The 14,993-nt window shown below is 35.0% G+C and overlaps 1 protein-coding gene across 5 annotated transcripts in view; it reads right to left on the bottom strand.

The window, feature by feature from the left end:
* RNF13 (ring finger protein 13) overlaps nt 1-14,993 on the bottom strand; it is a 40,432-nt gene that overhangs the window by 21,411 nt on the left and 4,028 nt on the right. For 2 of the 5 annotated variants that reach the window (XM_062582381.1, XM_062582383.1), the window contains 3 exons: nt 11,097-11,219; nt 8,230-8,310; nt 5,460-5,585 (listed from right to left, as the gene is read on the bottom strand). In XM_062582381.1, coding sequence (XP_062438365.1) covers nt 5,460-5,585; nt 8,230-8,310; nt 11,097-11,219 — 330 coding nt within the window. Of the gene's footprint in view, nt 1-5,459; nt 5,586-8,229; nt 8,311-11,096; nt 11,220-14,218; nt 14,316-14,748; nt 14,836-14,993 lie in introns of those variants that run through there. The other 3 variants (XM_062582382.1, XM_062582384.1, XM_062582380.1) reach the window with 3 other exon arrangements.

The raw sequence follows: 14,993 nt of genomic DNA, 5'->3' as shown, positions 1-14,993 counted from the left end.
CAGTCCCTTCAGCACCTTGGTGGCCCTTTGCTGAACTTGCGCCAGCCGATCCGTATCTCTCTTGTACTGAGAAGCCCAAAAGTGGCACACTATCTCAGGTGTGGCCTCACGAGGGCTGAGTGGAGGCAAAGGATCGCCTCCCTTGACCTGCTGGCAATGCTGTGCCTCCTGCAGCCCAGGATGCTGCTGGCCTTCTTGGCCAGGCAACTTGCTGTCCACTAGGACCCCCAGACCTTTCTCTGCAAAGCTGCTCTCCAGCTGTTGGGCTCTCAGACTGCCCTGGTGCATGTGGTTACTCCTCCCCAAGGGCAGGACTTTGCACTTCCTTGCTGAACTTCATGAGGTTCCTCTCTGCTCGTCTCTCCAGTCAGTCGAGGTCCCCTGAATGGCAGCATAATCCTCTATAGTACATCTGCCACTCCTCCTCAGTTTTGTACTGTCTGTGAACTTGCTGAGGTTGTATTCAGTCCCATCACCTAGGTCATTAATGAAGATGTTGAACAGTATCGGACCCAATATTGACCCTTGGGGGACACCACTAGTAACTCACCTCCAGCTGGACTTCGTGCTGGAGTAGAACAAACTTTTTTTTTTATCTTCCACTTATTCTCCAAATGTTAGTGATTTTCAGTTAACTATTAATTCTTCTATTTCTTTTAGTAAAAGAAAGAAAGTTTATACTTTTGCAGAACAGAGAGGAAGAAAAGCCAGTGAATAACAAAGTCTATACAGAAGTCTTTTCATAAAAATTTCATAATCTTTTAAAGTAAACTTATGCCTATCATATTCCTTACTCCTAATCCTATTTAAATAAAAATTGCAATGAAGAAATGCAAGTTTTGACCCCTACATGTAGTAGTTATTCATTATACATTTGATCTACAGAGAAAACAAAGACTAACAAAAATAAAAAAAAAGGAAAAACATCAAAACATAATATAATCTTGATTCAAACCCCAATAAATTCAGTGGAAAAAGTCCCATTGCCTTCTGCAGCCTTTCAATCAAGGTTCATTTCAAACATTACAGAAAAAAATCAAGAACTGCTTACGTCACATTAATTAGAAGTTTGGAAGGTATTGGTGAGAGTCTGGAACTATTAATATGAACATGTGAAGACAAAGTAAAACTGTATCAGAACAGTAATATGTTTTTGGCTCTGGAGTTGCCTGTTCTGAAATAATTAACAGAGAAAAAGAGATTAACTATTTTATATGTTTGTTCTAATCCTATCAGTTTAGACTTTAAAATAACAGTAAAAGACTACTGTAGCACTACACTAGAGGTAAGCAACTTTCTTTTATATAAAGATTTGAGATTCCATTCATATAGAAAACAAATAATTTCTTCTGGTTATTAAAAATACAATGAGATACAGTAATATCTCATTATATCTAACGTGGAATTCTTTCTGTGATTCTGCGATTCATACGTGAGATGATTTTGTACTTTCTTCCATGTTCACACTGCATTTTAAAATCCTTGAAGACATTCTTGAAGGATTATTCACTACATTCATTCTGAGATTTGCCAATGATCACCAGCAAAAGATGCACAGATAATTACTGAGTCCATACTGGAAACAGTGATGATAATTCCAGGCAGCCTTCTCACATATTCTTGTTCAGTACTCATGTTTAAGTAGGAAAATTAGCAAATCAAATAAACTATTATGTTGATGGTTATAAAAGGAATTTAAAATCAGGTTGACTTCCCTATTCTTTCAACATCAAAACAGATAATTACTGACGAACATGTCAGCTGTCAACTTAGTGCCCCAAAACATTAACTGCAAATCTGTGTGATGAACACACATGGAAGCATCTGTTTTTCCACAGATAAGTGGAAAAAAAAATCAATTGCTAGCCAGAATATTTGTTTGGTGTCAAATACAGTTTCTCCAAATTAATAATACATAGGATAATAAACCACAAGTTTTCCTTTCTAGCACTTAATGGCTGAAGATCTAAAAACAAGTAATTTAAAAACCCTACTGACAGTTCTTGGTTTTTGCCAGTGTTAGCAATTGCAGCAGTTGTGACTCTAGATATCATTCTTGTTATTCATCATTAACTATAACACTCTAATAGCTAAGCATTTCAAAGAATCACAGAATGGCTGAGGTTGGAAGGAACCTCTGGAGATCATCTAGTCCAACCTCCCTGCTCAAGCAGGGGCACCTAGTGCATGTTAGACAGGACTGTGTCCAGACAGGTTTTGAGTATCTCCAGAGAAGGAGACTCCACAACCTCCCTGGGCAACCTGTGCCAGTGCTCCATCACTCTCACAGGGAAGAAATTCCCCCTCACGGTCAGGTGGAACTCCTTGTGGTTCAGTTTTTGCCCATTGCCTCTTGTCCTATAGTTGCCTACCACTTTCATAACATTTGTGGTAAAATGACAGGAATACCAGAATACCAGAGGACTAGCTAAACATACTGTAAGTTAGAATAATTCTACAGTCATTTTTAGATCTGTTGTCACTGCTAGACACAATAGGAAGGTATTTTTGTTGTGTTATACATCTCTCAAAGTTAATCATTTCCTAGCCTAGCAGGAAGATAGGTTGTATATAAATTAATATCTCAGCAAAAATCACATGCCTACATTGCACAAAATGTAAAACTTCTACTCCTTTAAAGGCAGAAATATTCCAATCCCACAAATATATCTATGTTTAAAAACAACAAAACAAAAAACTATTAAGTATTATCAGCACCATACAAGAATATGTTTCTTAAGCCCTATACAAGCATTTGGTAATAGTGCTCATTAGCAGGCTTCAATTATTTCTTTTAACATATTTGTAAGAATGCACACAGGTAAATCACACCTTAATTTGTATTCTGCTCTCCAGTAACTTCTCCCAGTTTCATTCAACGATGCCCTTGTAACAGTTCATGAATATTTCTCTTCCTTTCAAAGAAGTGATTCTTGCAGAGTTTTACAGGCTAGACAGATTAAAGGGTCTTGTTGTTAGGCTGCATAGCTGGGCAGCTGCAATGTATCGTATATTCTCTCCTTTCCCGCTGATACTTTTATTTCTTTTCATATATATTATTTTCCTGATGCCTTTTCACACAAATAATGATCAATTTCACTGGGGTATGCTTGCATGAGAAAACTAAAAGTGCAATACTACAGTAACGATATTGTGATTTAACAAAATAGGGGAAGTAAGATTTGTAGGGAGAGAGAGCATCTTTCACTATACTACCTGATACAAGGCAGCAGAGAGGAAATTTTCCCCAAATGCCTGCAGGGAAACATGGTTTACTGATGCCAGCTTTAACTGACCTAGCAAAAGTAATTAAGCAATCATTGCATATGTGCCAGCCCATGCTAGCAACAGAGTATGTAGCCAGATTCTATGGAATCCCTAATTTTAGTTAGACTCAGGCCAAGTGACAGTACCAAGTATTACAGATTCATTTAGTTGAGGCAAAATTCAGGCAAGCTAAACAAAAAGCCAGGAAAGAAACATTCCCTCAGGATATAACTTGCAAACCAGGCAGTCAGCTGACATGGTATGAATTTTATTAAAGTGTGATAATGTAAGGGTAGCTGTGATACAGCCTCACATCTTGACAAGTACACAACAAACACTGAAGATATTCTCTCAGCTTAAATATATACCAAACAATGACAGCTACTTTCCTTCTGCGTAAAACACAGAGGGAACAGAAGGCACAAAACCCATTTGCTGTATTTACTCTTTAGGAGAGTAAGTTGCAGAAAATAAAACATTTAGAGGTCTGACGTCTGACTTTACTAGCCTAAACTGCCTACTTTGTACTACTTCTGTCTTTTATTAACATTTATTACATAGAATTTAATAACAGAAATCATTAAAGAGGATGTTGCTGTCATCTTACTTCATATACAAGAATAAAATCCTCTGTTAAGTTTTTTATTTTCTCTACTTATATGCATTTTCTGAACTAGAGGGGGTTTTTTGGTTTTTTTTTTTCAGTTAAATGGTTAGGTGCTGAAAAATAAAATTTTAGCCATGCAAATCACTTAATTTACATATATTCTTATTCTTAAGGGTGGGGGGAGGACCTTCATTTCATGGCTTCCTGAAGTCCCTTTGCTCTTCCCTCAATTCTTTCCCATACAAAATCACTGTGTGCACATACAGATGAGGAGAAAACTATAAAATTACAGATGAAATCATGCAGTACTTTGTTTCCACAACTCTTTCTCCTCTTTCTTCAAATGATTCATCAAAATATAGTAATATCGATTTTTCTAACAACAGAGATTCCCTAAAACTCCAGACAGTGACAAAAAAAAGGTAAATTTACTCTACTGGTGAGGAACATTTTTGTAAAAAGGTCTATCAGACCTATCGTTACACAAAGATAAGGCAGAGTTGTATGGAACCACCTTTTAGGGGGAAGAAGGGGAGTTACTCCACTTATGTCCTAAAAATAGGGAATACAGATTGCACCAGAACTGAAGGAAGAAGGAAAAGAAAATAACAATGAAAACCAGACAATTATACATTTTGGTTGGTTTTTGCTGATTTAAAGGATCTGTACCGATCTTTTTAAAACATTTGGTTATGTAAGCCTAATTAAATCCTGAGCAACTGTTCTCAACTTGTATTTAGATTTCACAGCTACTGAAGGACCTCTGTGACCAGAAGCACAGATCTACATTTTTACAGCTAAACTTTTTAGTCTAATTTAAACTATTATTACCTTGTCACATCTTAAAAAGTAAAAGCATTCATTCATTGATTTAATAGGGATCTTTTTGATCACTTACCCCAACAACTTTCAGAAGTTTAAAATGAAAAAGATACATTCTTCAATGCTTTTCTCAAATTTAGGGCTTACCATCAATCAGATCCTTCAAATTTATCTTGTGAGTCAACCCCTTCAGGATGCCTTTTTCTTGGCTTTTTTGTAACTTTTATTTGCCTTTTTTGAGTTATTTTCTATTACCGGTTGCAGCACAAAACTCTGAAGTAATCTTGATTTCCACACACCATTCTATTAGCCCTAAGTTTCAAAAGGGTATTCTTTGCCTTGACACTTTCCCCTTCTGGTGTCACCATCTTTGACATGCAAATCTAGTCCTAGAGAAGTAACACCTTCTATAAGCTTTTCCAAGTCTTAATTTAGTTTATTTTCTTAGTGGTTGAGTTGAAGATCTCTATTTTTCTTAAGCCATCCTTTGTCATCTCATATATATCCTAGTTAAAAATACAAAATACTATTATTTTTAATTTCACATAACAAAGTATACTCCACCTAAGCTGCAGGTCACAGCATTCTCATCCTGCCACTTGTTTATGTCTGCCTGTTTCTACTGAGCAGAGCACTGTGTCCTCTCACCAGCAACCAGCTGTGACACTGTAATTGTTCACGGAGACGATCCCTGAGCCACAACAAGGTGATGACCCAGCTTTAAAATGAAAAAAACAAAACAAAACAAAACAAACAAACTTACCTTTATATCGAAGTTGCACTCAAGCCTTCGAATTAACACAATAAAAGCACTGGACGTGTTGTCTTTCACTGGAGGTGGGGCGATAGGCTCACAAGCATTCTCTGGCTTTGAATTTATTAGAAATCCCTGAAACACAGTAACAGAATACTACCAGCTTTATTTCTCTTCAGCAAAACAAAAGGGTTGGTAGGCAAGTATAAAAGAAAAAAATCTGTTCATTTTCATACAGTGGCCAAACCAATACTCATTATCAACTCAACCTACACCACAGCAAAATTTGTTACATTCCTGAATATTTATGTTGATCCGAAATTTCTAATTCTTTACAAAGATTCTGAAGAAAATATAATTTTTCATGTTACATCTGAAGTTCATATCTCACTCTGCAGTACAGTCTAGTATAAAGAGCATTGCCTATAGTACAATAACATTAATTGATTTTCCTAGGACATACCTAGAGTAATTAAGAAAACAGGATTAAACTAGACCAAGAAGTAAAAATAAAAATTGAATACCTGGCAATTAAAAGGGAATACAGAAGAAAGTTGTGTGTGACATTGACTATCATCATACAAAATAGCTGGTTTAATATGGTATGCAAAGACTACAAGTCATAACATCTGCTAAAGTTGAAAGATTCACAGAAGTAGGAAATTCTGTGAATATCAATCTTGAAGCAACTTTTGGACTGTTTATAGCTGGCTGACTACTTCACAATATAACAAGTTTTGGACACGAAACCCTCCTAACCCACTGCTTTAACAGCTGCCAAAGAATTCTAAAACTTCCCTGGGAAGAAAAATGCTCCTCTGAATACTGAATGCTTCAACACTAGTCCCTCTCCATTATGTTATTTCTATGTTGGCTACTCCCTTGAGCTTTCTTCGCTAATACTGTAAATACTCTGTAAAGACTGCAAGTAAAGGAATTTTTTTAAAAGATACACGCTGAACGAATATCATGCATACTACACATTACAATTTGTTTCAGTTCTGAAGAGAAAGAGCTCATCCCTTTTTCTCTTCTGGAATATGCTTATTTCATTCTTCAAATCTCTAGGTCACCCGAAAAGTAGCTTCCCAAAATAAGTTGGAGCATAATCCCTTAGATGCTCTGTTTCTGCACATGCATCATGTATTAGTCTTACCACTTCAACCAGTGAAGACAAACTGGGTCTTATCACATCATCTATCAAAGTTCAATACATTATTTTAGATTCAGAGATAGAATCTCAAAAAAGTCAGAGACTAATATCATCAGCTGTCTAAACTGAGCCTCCATTTTATTTCCCTGAAAGATAAAATATCAGGATTAGAATTGCCACTTCAAGCTGTGGTGTTCCCCCATTCTGGTAACCACAATTAAATAACTTATGTCACTAGTTCAGTGAAGAGTAAAATTTGCTGCTCCTGAAGTCAGCAGACAACACAGACACTTATCAGTCAGAAGAATCAGGTAATTTTCTTCTTTACCATAGATTTTTTACACTTCACATTAGTCATGCAGTTTGAAAACTGTACTCAGTTTATAAAGAAAATCTTGTAAAATTTTCTTTTAATTATTACCTTTCATTTGTCAGACTCAGAATGCCAACTTTTAAAATTTTTTCTTATTTAGATTGTTTTGTTTATATAAATCTATAAGGTTAACCTTCTTTATTAAAAGGAAAGGATAGTCAAAGCCTGAAGTTTATCTGCCTAGAATTAGTTAAAACATGAGTATTTTGAACAGAATATTTAACTTTCAGGAAGTCATAAATTGTCAAGATTACCACATATTAAGCAAGCCACTTTGACAGTTTTATTTTAATTGGTTTTAGCTAATAGATCACCATATGACATAAGTACTAGATCATAGTTCTTCATCTTGTCCCATTCAACACCAGCTAGATTAATTAAAAAGGAGTCACAGATTGTCAGCCATGTTAAGGAAAAATGATCTTGGTGTTAATTAAGAATTCCTGTATTCCTACACAGATGATCCCATCTTAGTTGGGACAGTGCTGTTTAACAGTCAAAAAGGTTAGAGTCAAAGCTCCTTATATCAAAAACCCTATTTTTGATGCAACAAATTGGCTCACTACTTGTCCTTGGGCAAGTCACTTAATGTCTCTGTTTCTCAATCAGCTGGTAAACCATAATGCTAGCTCTAATTATAGTCCTCCTTGTAGTAAAATCCATTGGGGATGAAGATGAAGTCTTCTTGAAGTTTCATTTGCAGAAGAATTCTTAAGCTACAGAAATTCTATGGCAGTTTATTCCTCTGTAAATTCTGGATATTTTCTGGGATTAGAATGACACTATACAGTGTAAGAATAATCAAGTCTTGTACCTCCACATCATTTTTGCATATTTTTTCATTCACCAGCATTGCAACATCAACAATGCTGCACTTCCAGATTTCAGGGCAAGATAGACTATAGACAGAATGCATAGGACAGTAGCTCTCTGCCCCATATGCTATTCACTGTCTCCATAGATATGCAATTTAAAGAAATTTCCCTACACTGAAGCTTGGACGATAGTCTGCATAGATACATTTACAGTCTTGAATTCTTATGGAAATTAAAAACATGTACATTTCAATCATAAATACTCACACATTGTTAAAAATGATAGCCAGACAAACAGCTTACTGCCTCTAGGCTGATCCCACGTAGCCGCTTTCATGATATAAGAAGTAATAAAATAAAGTACCACAAAACTTCACACACACACACCCGCTTATAATTGTTCTATATATTCAGAGGATTTTTTTGTTTTGTTTTTACCTTCAGGCCTTCTGCTGGCAGTCTGTAGCCAAACCTAGCAGGTAGATCATCAAAAGTCTGGGTTCCATTTTCAAAGTTATACTAAGAGAAATTAATTTTAAAGAAAGTTCATGTTTGCAACAAGACAAATACATAATTCCAAGAACAAACAAACAGTATTGTGTACTTTTTAAAGTATTTCAGACAAAACACCTCTTGCAATGTCAATAAAAACTGCTTCTTCAACTGGTCCAAGCCATACAGAAACACCATTCTTATGTTCCTTAGAGGTCAAAAAAGTTATTTATCAAGTAATAAAATTTATGTTAAGTCTTGCCTTCTACTGTCTACAATTCAAGTATCACCATATTTGTAGAAGAGAAGCAGCAAATTCTGAAAATTCTAAAGCAAAAAATCTGAAAAGCAGACATTTTGTTTGCTTTAAATTGACTTTTATACAGTGAAGAATAGCTTTTAAAAACTGATTTGTTGTAAGCAAAGAAGAGCCTCTATATGTTATCCTTTCTTAGCTCCTTGTCATCTATTTAGGGTTAGTAACCTATCCAGGGTTAGTAACCAGCTTTAAAGCTTTGTTTTATACCAACTATGAGCTTCCATTTCAAAATAAAGGAATAGTGTAAAGAACTTAAATTTGTAGAAACAAAGCTTCCACAAATCTTTCACAGCTCTATGAGATGGCTATTCAGTGGAGAATCCATGCAATAAAAACATGATGTACGATAAAATTTATTTTCATTTCAGGTAAGAAAGCTAGCTTCCTGCAAAAGTTGCGAACTATATAATAATTGACTTGAATGCACATTAGTTGGTTAATCTTAAATAGTTTAATGACTCAGAAATATTGCATCATTCCTCTGCCAAACACAATAATCAAAGGATTATATTTATTTCAGAGTGATAATGCCTCTCTTAATAATCAGACTTAGACAAGGGAACTCTAATTCAAATACTAACACTTTAACGATTGTAATTGAAAGCAGCTCCCTTCAGAAAGATTTTTATAAAATTAGGGGGAAAATGGTGGGAATGGAGCAAACTTCAAGAGATGGGGGTTTGTTTTGTGCAATCTGTTTCATGCAACCTTTCCTCATTATTTCCCATTAATAACACACAGTACAGCTCTATGCCAGTAAATTGTCTTCCTTAACTCTCATCTCCCACTCATCTACCATTTTGAAAATGTTCTTGTATTTCTGTCATGTATGCTTTCCCCTGAATTATCTACCTGGCCCCAATTTGTGCTAGGAGTCAGTCACAAAACTATTTATTTTTATCCCTTATTAAAAAAAATAACCAACCATGCTCCATACACACAAAACTGCACTTTACACAAACATAACCCTTGATTTGAGGCTGCAGTTGTATGGGAACACAGAAGTAAAGAAATATAACTAAGTCAGTAGGGAAAGAAAGAATTCATTTCCTTGGAGAATGTAAAACTTCGCCTGGATTTCATTAACCCACGAAGATTTCCAAAACTACAAGCTGTCTATATGCCTTCAATTACCCAATGGTATATGAAATAGTATGCAAACATCTCCTTATCTTCTGCGTATGTCTCAAGCATTCCACTGGCTCCTTTTCACAACACAGTTTTAATACACGTCCAGTTCATCCTTTTACTTCCCACCTTAAAGATATTTTCATAATAGATCTGTAATTTCCCAAGTATCCTAGAATGAAAGACACTTTTCCATTTTCAGATGGAATTATTTTAGAATGTAGTACCCACAAAAGCTTAAACAGATTAAACTAAACTTTCAGAAAGAATTTGTCAAAATTTTTTTTTTTTTTAATCTTCCCTAAAAGAGAAAGTAAGCAAGCATGGAAACTAGTTTTCTTATGAAAAGAGGAAGTGTGAGCTTTGTGAAAGAGGGGAGTGAGGTGGGAAGAATCAGTTTTACAGTAGAAAGTTAGTTTAAAGTTTCAATGTAAAATGGGGATGACAGTATATAATAATAAAACAATTATCTGCACTGTTTCTTAAAATTTTTATCTATAAAAATGATAAAGTAAAAACAATCCTAAGATCCAAATAACATCATTCAGTATTCATCTATCCCATATTGTGATATTTTATGTATTTTTATTTTAACTATTTACTCTCTGCTCCTAAATTAACTTACAGATGTTAACAGCTTTCCTGGATATCACTGTGACTAGGAGAGAATATCAAATTACACTTATTATATTTAATTATTTTTAGTAGTTGGACCTCTACAGTGATAGATACTTCTTCCATAAAACTACAAATTATATAAAATTAGCAATATTCAACACACATCTTTTACCACTGACCCTATGTCCATTACATTACTTAACAACGTTATATTACATATAATACAAAGATCATTTAAAATCCTATCCATATGGAAAATATTCTCAAAAGCAGCAGAGATTTAAAAAAAATAATAATAATCTACATCTAACATGTACAAAGATCCTTTCTTACAACGACTGCAACCCAGCATAGCTTATACTAGTCACAGGAGATTATTTTACTTACTTTATGTAAAGCTACCATACAAAATGGCATCCATCACCAAAAGTTAAATTGTTATTTAAAGCACATAGGCACAGCATTCTTTTAATAGGGCTGTAACACACTATAGATATCTGGTCACACTGGAACTTTTTAAGCAATGAATGGAATTAAGCACTTTCACTATCAGGGTATCTGAGTGCACATCTGTGAGCTCTTTTAAAATGTATAATTTATTTTTGTATTGAATGCAAGTGTCTAGGCAATTCCATTCCATCTGCTATAACATTTATTGCATCAGCTGATGCATTATTAGAAAATTCTGAAATAAGATTCAACTTTATAAACAATTTCATCTATGTATAAAGAAAATACTTATACTTACTGCTAAAATATCTGCCTCCACTGGTAGAAGATTCAGGAAAGCAAATAACTGAACTGTCAAAATAGTGTATATCTGAGTAGCAGACAACATCAGCATTCCTATTGACAACAGCATATTTAATACCTGTAATAACAACAAACAAAGAGTCAAGACATACAGCAAATATTTTTCTTTCTACTGGGCTCTATCAGTCAGCTAAAACTTATCTTCCAAAGAAGTATGCAAAAAGATGTTCTATGTTTACTTTTGAGAGACAATTAATTATTAATTTATATAGTTATTTTAGAAGTAGCAGTCCCCTTTGCTAAAGGCATGCAATCCCCATGGGAATGCAAGCATAAGGCACAAAAATGATTAGAGTTGCACTTCAAAAAGCCTTAGGCAAGACATGGCTATTCAAGCAGCACATAGGAATGAATATTTGCATGACATATATGCTAACCATCCTTAGACATTCCTAATTTTAATCTTCCCTTCTTCTACCATAAATCCCAATCACCCAAATTCTTCACAAACCTTGAGTAATTCTACTACAAGCATTTATCATATATACTTGAAAAACCAGTGGGATAGCAGCAGGTAATGAATACCAATTAATTCTATTAACTTTAGCGAAATTCACAAATATTCCAAAATAACCCATGACTGAACAGCAGTGGGAAATTTAGCTGACTCAGTTTCCTGTAAAGTGTGTTCATTTTTTAGAGATCTTTAAAAACAAGAACACAAATATTCTTTAAGATATTCCTGTGTATGTTTCACAAGTATATGACATTAAAGGAAGTTAATTCTACCTTGTTAAAAAACTTCCATCAAAACCAATAGCAAAAAGCAACAACTTTTGTCTTTTGAAATAGAGGGGCCTGGTGTTTTTACCATAAACTGCTCTTTAAAACTGTTGATCTGTCATTAATCAAAGCAAAACAGAAAGTGAGAAAGTGGGAGGAAGGAAAATGATCATTCTGATATTTCGCCTTTGCCAAAGATTTTTTTTATCATGAAAATATTAAAAATACAAATTAAGATCCTGAAATCCTTCCTTGTATGAGCAATCATCCCTTCATTCTTACTGAAGTCACTCTGTATCATGGCAACCTCTCAAAAGTTTTTCAAAGGAGCACTGAAGTCCCTCTCAACTATCGCACGTAAGTTAACTACAACAGTAACAGATCTCATTCCATAATCTCTCATATCAAAAACTGACCAATTTGACAACACCCACATTTTGCAGCCACAGAATTAAGTCTATCAAATACAATGTAAGTGTTAATGTTTGAATTTTGAACATTTCCAGCAAAGACAAAAGTTAACCCTTAAAATATTAATCCATGGTATTGCTTAGCTTGAAAAAACTTGGTGTTATTTGAAATTGGCTACAGATTAATTTCCACTTGTCTTTTTCAAAAGGTTATTTTTTCTGGCACCAATAAGAAACTCAATCTAGATAACATGACATTTCCAACTGAATTCTATCTATTTCCATAATCTGTAAAGACCGTTCTTTCCCACCACAGAATTTATTGACTATGTGAATGACTAGGTTCCGCCACACTTTCTAGAGCCCTCAAATTTATGCTCTCACAATACACAAACACACGAACAACATGGAGCAAGGCTACAAGATTTACCAAGCATTACTCAGGCATACATGTTGCATTCCCTGGCCGCCAATGTACCATTTACATGTAGTAAATGTTTGGCAGTCTACCACCATTTATATTGGTAGTAAATGTAGTAAATAATGGTCTGTCTGAAAAACTTTATAATACTCAATACCATAGGGTGTTAATTCAATGTGGGTCTTTCAGGCTGCAGTATAAATATGAGGCAAATTGATAATGTGCACTCACAAAAAGGTAAAAATTCTACTAGTTAATTTGCAAAGTGAAATATCCAAAAACTGGGGAAGGAGGAGGTTTCAGCCTTCCATATAACTGAATTACATCTTCTAGTGCATATCATTCATATAGTGAATGAAGCAAGGTTTTGTGGAGAAAAAGAGAGTATGATTTATTACACTCTACAATCACATATACAGAAAAAGGCAAACAGGCAGACTAAAGCTGCATAAGTAGCCATAAAAGTAGCACTTCCTCACCTCTGAGTCCTTGACTTTCCATACATTGTTTAGAAGCTTCCTAATGTTTCTGAAGGAGTGGAAATGTCTTTATATGTACATTGCACAGTGCACAGTGGTGAGAGTTTGAGACTTAGCCCTCATTCCTGCTACTGAGAAATGCTCTCTTAAACTGCAGGACTAGTTAGCTGACAGAGGGACAGAGACTCCCAGTGAGGAATCAAGTGAAGCTTAGACAAGGGTACTGATTAGCTGCCCATCCGACCATCTCCACCATCTGTCATTAGCTACATGCAAGAGACTTCTGTCCAGTGCTCCTGAAAATCCATGGCTGGATTAATGCCATGCCGAACCAACCACACACACACTAGACCACTGCTTGGTCTTTACTTGTATTATGCTTTCAATTTTTCCTTTTCAGATATCATTTTCCATCAACTTATTTCACTGAAGCAGAACTCAACATAATACACAATTTCATCCAAGGGCTAGTATAACATGTTCTGCATCAATATTCTGTTATGACTCACAAAAGTATCATGAGCAGTTTATGAGCCTATAAGAGCATACTGACTTGAAAGATTTGTTTCTCTAAGTTTACATTACAAAAGAATAAGTTTTAACTGTTTTAACCTAGACCATTTAGTAGCATCTCCTCCATCTACAGAACTCAAGACAGCTGCTCATTTTCAAACATCACGCTCTAACAATCTGACTATACTCCTAGTAAAGTCCAATGGGACAGTAACAAGCACACAAACCTATACAGTAAAGATTCAATGGGTATATTCAAATGGGAAACAGACTAACCTACTGGACCGATCTATTCTTTAAAAAGAATAACAGAGAACTCTTTCATGTAGAAAATTTATTCCAAACAAAACTACCAACCAAGTGAGGCAATACATTTTAGTACTTAAACAAATACCTTTTGTTTTTCCTTGGAGAGGCCTGTCTTAAAAGCAAACAATAATTTTAGAGTAAGAAATTAATAATGGAGAACTACCCTAACTCAGCCTCCCACGACTGCCTTTAACTTACTAACCTGGGATAAAGTGAGACAGGAGTGTACAGTCTGATCATCGCTAATTCCCAGAAAATCTGTGGCATTAGGAATAGTCCCAGGAGAGTGTTGAAAATCACTGTTAATTAGAAGCAGAGAGGAATTTCCCCTGAGCACTCACTTCTACATACTTTTCATTACAAAAATGCAACCTGAAGCCCAAGACTAAGACCTCTCTGTTCTCCACTGAAAAGTTACAGCCTGCATAATTTTTTTTAACTGTTGCTGCAGCCATAATCCAGTCTTAAAACTGCCAATGACTAGCCATCTACAGAGGAACTTTAGATTCTTCTTAGGATTAGCTAAACATGATTATGTACAGGCATTCTCTTAAGATACATTACTCCTCTTATTAAAACTTGCACCTGTATGTAATCCAGACAAAATCCAACATTCAAAATTCCAACACCCACAACAAGAAACACGTGATCCAGTACACCTCCTACATCATAGTACAAGACAAGCAACAATTAAGACCTACAGTCATCATGAAACCAAACCAACTTTGCTACCGATTTTTTTAAGCAACTGCTCTTCACAAATGCATTGAAGCTCTTCACAAATGCAGTGAATTCTCTCTGGCAATTCTCGTGGTTTCACTGTAAAAAATTAATACACAAAAATGAAAATAGTGGTAACACCTTTACACAAAACAACAGGAAACACACTGGATCCAATGTTGCAATAATAGTTATTAAAAAAGAAAAAAAACACAAAGTTTTAAAGCAGATGGTATGTGTTTAATATTACTGTTCAC

The sequence above is a fragment of the Rhea pennata genome, chromosome 9 (assembly GCF_028389875.1).
Source record: "Rhea pennata isolate bPtePen1 chromosome 9, bPtePen1.pri, whole genome shotgun sequence".
NCBI lineage: Eukaryota > Metazoa > Chordata > Aves > Rheiformes > Rheidae > Rhea > Rhea pennata.
The sequence above is the reverse complement of the archived record's forward strand: the minus strand, read 5'-3'. Positions and strand labels throughout refer to the sequence as shown.